This window comes from Misgurnus anguillicaudatus, chromosome 19, assembly GCF_027580225.2.
Source record: "Misgurnus anguillicaudatus chromosome 19, ASM2758022v2, whole genome shotgun sequence".
NCBI classification, from domain to species: domain Eukaryota; kingdom Metazoa; phylum Chordata; class Actinopteri; order Cypriniformes; family Cobitidae; genus Misgurnus; species Misgurnus anguillicaudatus.
The window spans coordinates 27,251,705-27,263,129 of NC_073355.2; the positions used below are offsets into that span (position 1 = coordinate 27,251,705).

At 38.0% G+C, this 11,425-nt stretch overlaps 1 protein-coding gene across 2 annotated transcripts in view; it reads left to right on the plus strand.

The window, feature by feature from the left end:
* Positions 1 to 11,043, plus strand: part of ppfia3 (PTPRF interacting protein alpha 3) — a 51,865-nt gene extending 40,822 nt beyond the window's left edge. For both annotated transcript variants that reach the window (XM_055194062.2, XM_055194061.2), the window contains exons 25-32: positions 96 to 122; positions 721 to 896; positions 1,779 to 1,876; positions 5,182 to 5,357; positions 6,831 to 6,899; positions 7,220 to 7,382; positions 9,292 to 9,350; positions 9,641 to 11,043. In XM_055194062.2, the coding sequence (XP_055050037.2) occupies positions 96 to 122; positions 721 to 896; positions 1,779 to 1,876; positions 5,182 to 5,357; positions 6,831 to 6,899; positions 7,220 to 7,382; positions 9,292 to 9,338 (756 nt within the window). In that variant the 3' untranslated portion in view covers positions 9,339 to 9,350; positions 9,641 to 11,043. The remainder of the gene's footprint in view (positions 1 to 95; positions 123 to 720; positions 897 to 1,778; positions 1,877 to 5,181; positions 5,358 to 6,830; positions 6,900 to 7,219; positions 7,383 to 9,291; positions 9,351 to 9,640) is intronic.
* Positions 11,044 to 11,425: the final 382 nt, after the last annotated feature.

Consider the following 11,425-nt stretch of genomic DNA (forward strand, 5'->3'; position numbering starts at 1 on the left):
CATCGATGTGTCTTTCCTGCTGCCCCTCTGCTGCATTCCTTATCTCCTCTTCCTCACCTCTCTGCTGCTATCATGCTATCACCTCTGCACGCAAGGAGCTGAAAGAGATTAGCTGGGATCAGGTGAGTAACGCCAATACCTCCATTAAACACTTTCCCGTGCTGTTATCAGATAGTTCAGGAGTGAAGCCTAGATAATGCGAGTATGTGTATCAAAATCACATACAATTAGCATCAGAGAAAGGCTAAACTGTTTTAAAGGGGACAGAGAATGAAAAACCATTTTTACCTTGTCTTTGTTGAAAAACGGCCCAATCTGAAAAACTGATGCTTATGACATCACAGGCATCTCACTGCCCCTCCACTTTAAAATAATTGGTTACATTTTTTGAGTGGCAGCAAAGTCAGCCAATTAGTAATAAGATTGCAAGTTAAGCCAGTATAGGGGGAGCAAATAGGTGCAAAACCACTTGTTTAAAATCCCCCACCCTAATAGAGCTATCTGAGAGAGGTTTTTAGGACGCTTTTAAGGCATTACAGACCCAAACAAAAAAATTTTTGTCTACATGTCACATCACAGAACAAGGATAAATACCCCGTTCAATCATTCTATGTCACCTTTAAATGTGTTAAAGCCTGTGTATTACTGATAAACACTAGTTTAAGTGGATTTGTAGGCGTCAAAGTCACATTTCTATGTTGTTGCCTCCTCCTGTGGTAGATCCTGGCCTATGGAGATATGAACCATGAGTGGGTGGGCAACGATTGGCTGCCCAGTCTGGGTTTGCCCCAGTACAGAAGTTACTTCATGGAGTCACTGGTGGATGCGCGGATGTTGGACCATTTGACCAAGAAAGAGCTACGTGGGCAGCTCAAGATGGTGGACAGTTTCCACAGGTAATATCTTTAACATTACACTTAAAGGGACACTCCACTTTTTTTTAAAATATGCTTATTTTCTAGCCCTTCTAGAGTTAAACATTTGATTTTTACCGTTTTGGAATCCATTCAGCCGATCTCCGGGTCTTTTAGCACCAGTTTTAGTACCACTTTTAGCATAGCTTAGCACAATCCATTGAATCTGATTAGACCATTAGCATCATGCTAAAAATAAAGTTTGGATATTTTTCCTATTTAAAACTTGACTCTTCTTTTTTTAACATTGTGTCCTAAGACCGACGGAAAATTAAAAGCTGCGATTTTCTAGGCAGATATGGCTAGAAACTATACTATCAAACTGGCGTAATAATCAAAGACTTTGCTGATGTAACATGGCTGCAGCAGGCTTAGTGATACTATGCACTGCCCGAAAATAGTCCCCTTAGTTACTTCCAATGGCAGGGGACTATTTGTTGGCAGTGCATAATATCACTACGCCTGCTGCAGCCATGTTACATCAGCAAAGTCCTTGATTATTACGCCAGTTTGAGAGTATAGTTTCTAGCCATATCTGCTTAGAAAATCACAATTTTTAATTTTCCGTCGTCTTAGTACACGATGTTAAAAAAGAAGAGTCAAGTTTTAAATAGGAAAAATATCCAAGCTCTTTGGTTATTTTTTGCGCGATGCTAGTGGTCTAATCAGATTCAATGGATTGTGCTAAGCTATGCTAAAAGTCATCATATTATCATATTATTCACTTTGTGCAGGTGTGTTAAGGCCATTTATTATCTCTTGTGTACTTCTTGGGGTTGGCTCTTGTAACACTTTATCAGGGTAGAATGCCCAAATGAATTTGGATAGCCCTGTGACCTCTCTCCTAACCTTTTGAACCCACAGGGTGAGCCTGCATTATGGCATCATGTGCCTGAAGCGCCTCAATTATGACCGCAAGGAGCTGGAGAGGAGGAGAGATGAGAGCCAACACCAGAATAAAGGTTTTTTTAATGTTCATCTTAATTATGTATTTTTATTAGATAGGGATGCCATTGCCTATTATAGCAAATAGATGCCCAGCATCCCTAATGTTTTTAGTAGAGGTCTGATAAAAAACAGCACTGGGGGTCACTTATATAAAGTATACGTTGTGTTGTGTTTTAAATATTGAAATGTCTAATATTACACTAGCTTACCCAGTCAGCTTTAACATAATCCAACTAGCTGTACCAGTCATGTCAGTCTAAGCTGGTTTTGTAAGGATTGATGCAATTGATTAATATCCTCTTAATCTTTGCATATCTTTGCATATTGTGTCAAAATGATAAAACAACACAACTGGAATTTACAGTTCACCAAAACATTATGTAGCGAATGACAATATGGCAGAGCGAGAGGTGCATTTGTGAATAATAACATGCGTTACAAGTAATGACGTGTGGAAAATGTTGTATGACCCAGCCTTCCATTATGCACTGGATTTAAACACACAATAGTGATTTCACCTTGTGGATAAACTGATCAAAGAAGTACTCACGATACACAGATGAGATATTTCAGCTTGAAGTCATTTTAAAGGTGCAGTTCTTGCTTCATTCGGTACCTTGATAAGAACCAGATGTCTTCACTGATGTAGAATTTATTCATCGCATAGCAACGCACACATGCCTGCATGCCAGTTGAGGCTATATTAAGCCCCCGTGAATAGTTTATCGTGTACACGGCTCTCTTCACTAGACTGCACGCGCACTTCGGTGTGCACTGCTGTATGTGTGAGTAACATGCCGGTATTTATGTGTTTATGGCATGAAACAGGTGCAGTCAGACAAACATTCCTACTTTATTTAAAATGATAACATCATTGTGATAAAGTGAATGGGTACAGTATGCAAATAAAGTCTGCAGGGAGGCACAGCACATCTGTTTAGGGGAAATTAATCCCGGTTACCATAGTTACCGCATCATTTCAATGTGGAAAGTTTTGTCTATAATTGAAAAAATACCTTGACATCAGATACATTTGTGTTTAAATTAAATTTGAAATAAAATATTTTCCAATAGGAAGTACACTCTCAGAAAAAAAAAGGTACAAAAGTTGTCACTGGGGCGGTACCTTTTCAAAAAGTACACTTTTTTGTATGTAAAAGGTGTCTGGCTCTCTCCCAAGGTTTTTTCCCCTCCTAGGACTTTTCCCACAGGGTTTTTCTTCTAGGTGTTTTTTAACCCCTGGGGAGTCATTGGCTTAACTTAGCACCCTCTTATATATGTTACATTATTACTACGCTCGATAGTATGGTTAATCTTAACCGCTGTATTCTGCTGATTATGTTATGATTATGATTTTCTGTGTTTTTTCCTGCATCTATTAAGGTAAAGCTGCTTTGAAACAATTTAACAATTGTTAAAAGTGCTATATAAATAAAACTGAATTGAATTGAATATTGGTACCTCAAGGGTACATACTGGTACCTCAAAGGTACATATCTATACCAAAATGGTACATAGGGCCTATTTAAAAGATACAGTCACATTGACAACTTTTGTACCTTTTTTTCTAAGAGTGTACTGTTGTTATTATTATTATTATCATAAACACAATACTGTATATGGGTTATTTGGGGTTTAAATTGACACCTATAGAAATTTGTATTAAGCAAATACACAGTAGGGGAGAGAGTACCATTTACAGAAAAACTTAATTTTAAAAGATAATGTTATAGACAGAGATATATTTTTGCTGTGGTCAATAACTCACAAGTGTGGTCTATCAATACAAGGTGAAATTTTGTAAAAATGTAAAACGACTTCAGTATAATTTCACTTTAAACGTAAGTAGTGAATTGTTACTTTTGACCCCACCTGCATGGACGAAAGTAACACACAGGTGAGTCAAAAGTAAAACAACAAAACAGGATAGATTTTTGTGTTACACGATTTTATTAACTATACATGACTATGACCTTGTTAATATGTAACTGCAAACATATTTTGTAATTTATATTTGTAAAAAATTATGAAATTAGATTTTCATTTTAAGTTTCAGTTTTATCAAATGTGTCAAAAGCAACCAACAGTACAAACTTAAATTTTTGAGAATAAAATATTTTTTCAACAGTTTGAACACTATGAAAATAAAATTAAATCATATTAGAATAATATCAATTTTCAACATATACAACAGTATTAGCAGCTCGACAAAAGTAACAAGTGTTACTTTCATCCCTACAGAAACTCCTGACATTTAAACACGATTTACTTTTATTTTGAAAAACTCAGAGAAGTCAAACTTCAGGATGTGTTAGAGCACTAAATAACATGTAGATTGATCAGTATTGTAACACATGAAACGAGAAACATAACGCGTTATAAGAAAAAAATTCTGCTTTAGGAATTTACTTTTCATTGTTGAAAACACCTTTCTGGTTCTACACACGGAAAACTGTGAATAAATAACGCGATATTTGTCATGTCTGTCAAGCGTTTGTGATGCGGTCATAGTCTGGGATGTAAATGTTATTAGGGCTTGGAGAAAATCGCTTTGTTACTTTCGTCCCACGTTACTTTTGCCCCGGTTCTCTCCTATACGTCATTGTATTTATCAAACTTTTAATTTAATTTAAGTAATTTCTTCTGGTCCATTTTGTTGTTAGGTTTGACTAATGCAATTTCTTTGTTGAACTGTGTAGAATTTCTTTGTATTGCAGTATTCAAAAACCTATGTGCCATGGCCTATATGATTTGAATTCCAACTACTGAATTGAAAGGAATTTTGCCCAACCCTGATAGAAATGAATGGCCACCTATGGTAACCGGGATTAGTTTTCCCCTACGCTGAACCACAGCCCTAGCATTTGACGCATTGCCAAATGTATCTATAGCTTTACAGCCAAGTACTGGCCTTTCTGATTCACAATACAGTCTGAGGCGGATGTCTACAGAATATGCCGTCACCTATAGTCATATTATTATGCTCACACCAAAGGGATTAACACCATGAATAACTCATACAGCTCCGTGTTGCATTCCTGTTTTCCTTTTTATAATGTTTGAAAAGCTGCCTTAACGAATAACAAATGTAAAAGCCCTGAAATCCCATGAAATTTCAAAGCAGAGACAAAGGCTCTGTCTGAAGCGAAACACATGTACATCTGAAAGATCAAGAGCAATTGAAGGAAAAATGAAATCCAGAGGCATCCCCTGAAATAGAATTTGTGATAAAGATCTGTGATTAAAACCTTCCTGGAATTCTGATCATAAACTCCAGCCTTTAAGTTTGATCTGAATTGTGTTTGTGCTTCCTCTCTAGATGTGATGGTGTGGTCAAACGAGCGCGTGATGTGCTGGGTTCAGTCTATTGGTTTGAAGGAGTACGCAGATAATCTGACTGAGAGCGGTGTCCACGGGTCTCTGCTCGCTCTGGACGACACCTTTGACTATACTGACCTCGCCCTGCTCCTGCAAATACCCAATCAAAACACACAGGTACATCATAATAATAAAACCACACAAGCATACGCATAGTAACAATGAGAGAACTGCTCACAAATACAGCTGTGCATATAAGTTTATTTTCAATCTCCACAAATCCATATATATATATATATATATATATATATATATATATATATATATATATATATATATATATATATATATATTCAAATATTTAATGTTCACAGTAGTGGCCAAAGGTGATGTCTGGGGGTACATTTGTACAGTATTCACTTTTAGGCTTTCAGGTTAAATGAAACTATCCAAAGATTAGGCGTATGGAACAAAATGGACAAAACACTAAACCTTTAGGGGTGGTTTCCCAGACAGGGATTAGACTAGTCCTAGACTAAAATAAATGTAAGAGCTGTCCAAACTGAAAACATATCTTTTCAGTACTGTTATAAATCTTAAAATATATCAGTGCCATTTATTTTGCCTCAAAATGCCCACAAGTAATGTTTTTAGTAAGGCATGTTTATTCAAACTAGCTATAATCAGTGTGCCTTATTTTGATTGGTTGATCAGCATTTGTATTTGTTTGAACCACAAAACGTGATGTTCATTCCAGTGGACGCAGGGTCTGAAGGGGTTAAGAGATTTACTAGGCCACTACTGAATATTATTTTCTATGTTTAAGTGCTATAGTGCTTCTATCAACCTATAACATGTGAAAAGGATCAACCCAGTAACTTAGTTTTGATAAACAATTATCTGCAAGCATGTGAAAAAATAGGTCATTGAAATTTGGCTCCCCTTCTGATGTCAGAAGGGGATAATACCGCCCCTTAATCTGCACTATCCAACCACGGCACTGCCATTTAGTGCAGAGATCAGCTCATTTGCATTTTAAAGGACACACCCAAAAACTGCACATTTTTGCTCACACCTACAAAGTGGACATTTTAACATGTTATAATAAATTATCTGTATGGTATTTTAAGCCAAAACTTCACATACGTGCTCTGGGGACACCAAAGATTTATTTGACATCTTAAAAATGTCTTGTGAAATGTCCCCTTTAAAATGTACTTGAAGGTATACTAAATAAATTCAAGTAAATTAGATGAGTTATGTTAATGCAAAATATATTTGAATGTATACCCTAATTATTTAAATATTCATGTTAAAAATGTAAAAATGATTAGAGATGCACCTATAAACATTTTCTACCGATACCCGAGTATTCAGAATGCATTCAGTATTCAAAAATTGCTTTTTATCATTAACGATTATTGGCCAATATATCGGTGCATTTTTAACAATTATGATTATTTTAATACAACAGACATACTATTTCTTATACAGTGGTACTCATATTTAAAAAAGAATAATAATTTAGAAAATCAATATAGCACATTTCATTCATTTAAGCAGCAACCACTACATAGATATAGCAAAACTACATATTGCTTACAACCAATCAGGGTTGCTCTGATTCCATATGTTTATTCCACAATCCAGGCTCGACAACTTCTGGAGAAGGAATATAACTCTCTTATCGCCATGGGAACAGAGAGGAGGCCAGACGAGGTGAGCGCCTTGGGACATGAACACAGCTGGACATTCGATAACTGTCCTTTGTCTCCTGCAACTGAAATACACACAGTAGTATAATGCCATCTCTTTCAGCTGTTGTCCTTGGAGGGGTTACTCCTCTTATTTTTCATCTTGTAGCCTTAATATCAGTTTGAACATGCAGAAAATCAAATGCTTTAGTTAGATGGTGGAAATAAACAAAGTTTAGATAACATTTTCTTTTGAGATACCTGACTGGACACCTAAAGTATCTACCAGTGTTCACTCCTCAGCATACAGTATGTTGACTTCTGGATTATTGTTATATCCTTTAGGATGGCACTAAGACGTTCACCCGCTCTCCTTCATGGAGGAAGATGTTTCGGGAGAAGGATCTGAGAGGGGTGACCTCTGACTCATCAGAGACTCTGCCTGCTAACTTCCGTGCCTCAGCCATCTCTACCCCTTCAGTTACTCTGAGAAAGGTCCAGAGTGATGGTAACGTCTTTTAAAAACCATATTAGCTACATATATATTTCCTTTAAACTGACCAAATAATAATTAGGGTTTTTTTTGCACTGTACCTACGATCACTCCTTTAATAGCACCTGCTACCATCTAGACAGAAGCAAATAATGGTTCATGGCTATTACCTAACTAAAGCCTACTGAGTATTTAAATAAGTGACTAAATATGCCCCAACCAAATTCGTGTTTCAATTAGAAATGTGTCAACCAGTGCCAGCCGGTGACTTATTTTTTTGAGGGCGCACAATGCGACGTTCGTCCCCTCATGTGTGTGGTTCGTAATTTCAAAATATGTGTTCTGCGCGTCGCGTGATCCTTTGTGCACGTGTCTTGTCAAAATAAGTGCATGCTGCAGACGCATCTAAAGAGTTTATAATAAAAGAGACGCTCGTGTTTGCCAGATACGCACATAATCTCATGCGTAATCAGAGTTTACTCTTAAGGGAGTGTCTTGCGTGTATTTTGTGAACGTGAGTGTCTCTTTTATCATAAACGGTTTTGACGCGTGTGCAGCAGGCACCCACCTTGACAAAACACGTGATGCACATGGCTCACATGACGCAACAAGCACCCACTTTGAAAACACGAGCAACACACATGACACTCCGAACACATATTTTGAATTTGCGCTCCTCGGAAGAGCAGTCACGAGCTGCCACTGGTGTCAACACAAGAAAGAAAATAGATATGCTAGTGCTAGTTCTAGCATTTAAAAATGATTAATATGAAGACATTTTGCAATAATTGGTTGGCTGTGTGTACATGTAGTACAACTGGATCTGATGTGACATTATGCTGCGTTTACACCAACCGCGTGTCAGGCGTCAAAATCGCGCCTAGCTTGAACAGTTTAAATGCATTAGCGCGTCTAGATCGAAGTAGACCCGTGGAAAAAGCAAGCATTTGACGCGCGTCAGAGGCAAAATCCGCTTCTTGTGGGAGGGGCAAGTGCTATGCGGTTGTCTGTTTGCAAGATGACTGATGTTGATTGTGCATTTATCGAGAGAGTTACCGGTTTGTATTTGGTAACCTTACTATAGGGGGAAAATAAACGGCGCGGGTCGATAAACGTCACGTGACTCAAAAGTGAAATGTGTATTACAACTTGCCAGGTTGCCCAATATCCTCACTGACACTCTTCCAAGCGAGGTCCTTTTTATTCCTGTCTCTATAGAAATAAGAACTTGTGTCGTATAGCTCCAGGTGACTGCTTACAGACAATATCAAGCGCTCCTTCAGATTGAATGAGTGACCCCGGGCGGGGCTGTCGCCACAGCAGCATGCAGGCTCCTGATTGGTTAACCTGGCGCAAAATTCCGCCAAAGTTAAAATTTTTCAACTCAGGCGTCAGCCGCAAATTCGCGTCAAACGCAAAATTCACAATTCGCGCAAAATAGACGCGCCGCGCCAAACGCCTCATCCGCGCCGCGAGACCTCCATACGCGTGTCAACATTGAAATCACTCGCGCTTCACGCCTCTACCGTGGCTGGTGTAAACGCAGCATTAAACATACAGTACACCACCAAAATGTCTTCCAATGTTATCACATTTCCAAAACCAAAAAATCACGATGACGTTAAATGCTGCAGAGTACAGAAATAGATACATCTGCAATATTTTGAGATGCAGACTTGTGATCTCTGCGTAAATGAAATATAGCAAACACACGGTATGTTATACCAACAGTCACATACTGTAAAAGGTACTGGCAAATAAATGTACATATGCAGAATAAAAAAAGCAAATTATTTCAAGAAATATAAACGCTATTGCAACACAGACATGTTATTATTACAGCTATCTTTATCTATGAAGCCGTTTTTCCAATAGCAGTTCAAGGGTAAAAGATATACCACATTTTTTCTCCATATCTCTCTAGCATCTCCAAGGGCAGAGTCTGGTTCAGTGAGGACCTACTCCTGTTGAGAGACTGCAAAGGTGAGGAATGACAAGCAAACACATGAAATCGGCTTATTTATGAGTGATACTTTAAATGTGCTGCTGTTCTTATAGGGTTGTAATGTAATAGACACAACTCCCAGATGTTGCCTTTGCTCATGTTGAAAAAGTGGTCTAGGATGTTGCCTTTCATGTTTTTACTGCGATTCCTGGTGTGCTTTGGGTTTTCCGTTGGGCGTTTTGTTGTGTGCAAGTCATTTTTGCCACTTGGCTTTGGGTTAGCTATACGTCACGCAACCCCTGACCGTAATTCTGCGTTTCGTCCACAGGAGGCGCCGTTGTCAGAGAGCTGGATTCGGCTTTACATTTCATTCACGGGGAGGAGGGGGGAACAAGCAGAAAAAAGCAATGAATATATACATTTATAAATATAACTACTGGTCTGACCGTTCTGCAATAACAGAAGAGGAAAAGAGTGAAAAAAGAACAAAAAAGAACCTACGGACAAAAGACCCGGAGAGAGGGGTAAGAAATGGAAAGGAATCGGATGACTGTTTAATCTTTTTTTCTGTCATACTCTCTTCTCTCTTCCTGTGTCTGTGCTGATGGAACATCTGTAGATGGACTCTCTTTTTGTCTTTGCGTCTTTTGTTTATACGGAGCTGTCTACGGATTGAGTTCCTCAGAATTTGGTCTGACGGACTGCCTCTGAAGTGATCATCTTGAGTGGGTCTTTCAATTGTAAAGGATATCTGTGGCAGTGTCGCAATTCGCACTCAACTCGGACTTCAGTGATGTTTACATGTCAGAATGTTAAGAGGAAGTGTGCTCAAGAGCACAGTTGAAGGGCCGGGCAGCGTGCAAGTGCACACCAGTGAGATTGTTCAGTGTATTTTTCTCAATCAAAAGGGCGAGCACAAGAGAAAAGCTAGTTCCTGGGAAAGGCTCGAGTGAAGGCTACTCAAAAGACATGATCAGAGCAACAGGGCACAATTCTTGCTAGGTCTTGTTTTATTTTCGGAAAATTAGACGCAAAAATGCAAAGAATAGGTACTAGGAGATAAAGAAAGAGGGGAGATGCTTGCGGACAAAGCAAGTGACCAGCAGAAAGGAGCGCGGAAGTGTCCCGATGGACAGAATCATTCTAACAACGCAAGCCATAAAAGAAAACAATTGGTGTACCGAAGGAGGAAAAAACGGGGTGGGGGGGATCAGGGTTAAAAGTTGTGAGAGAAATCGTTTAGCTTCTGTGTTGCGATGCATGTCAAACAACCAAGATGACAACGAACTAAAACTTTTGGGAAATAAGACGATATGAATTTATGAAAAATAAAAATTATGTGTATATTAACATATGAGGTTAAGAGCTTGGGGAACAATTTGTAAAATGTGTGTATTTTCATTTTTATTTTTTATTTTTATGATAACTATATTTATTTTCTTTATGTATGTATTGAATAACTGTATGTACATGTTCATTTAATAATTCTGACTGTAATTTAATTTGAATCTAGTTTAAGGCGTAAATATGAAATATTAAAAACATGGTCATTAAAATATGCTACTTGTATGTGTACATTTTGACAACAAAATTGTGTTATGATTTAAAACAAACCATTACTGTTGATGAGGATGACAGTGACACAAAATGAAAATGATGTCTGCAAAATAAACAATAATGATAATGATGATAACCATGAAAATAAAATAAAGTGTTCCTAATGGTACTAAAGATTTCAGTCTGAGTGTGATTTTCCAGAACTTAAACCAAGTGCAAATTTTTTGAAAAGCCTTGATTTACTGACATTAAAGGGCACCTATTGTCCGATTCATTATTTTACATTCCTTTTGGTGTCTAAAGTCGCCTATCCACTGCACACGACAAACGACGGCCGACAAGTCATTTATTTCCTATGGAGAGTCGCAAAGGGGCTGCGTGAAGTGCCGACCATCTGCGGATGCGTAAATATCGGATCCGTTTTGAGTGTTGAATCCGTTAAAAAAATTGAACTTGTGCGACTAAACCGCATGCAATATGCCGACCGGAAGTGATGTATTTCATTGTATTCCAATCATAAACTGTGTGTGAGGCGAAAATTATTAATCCTTTTTAT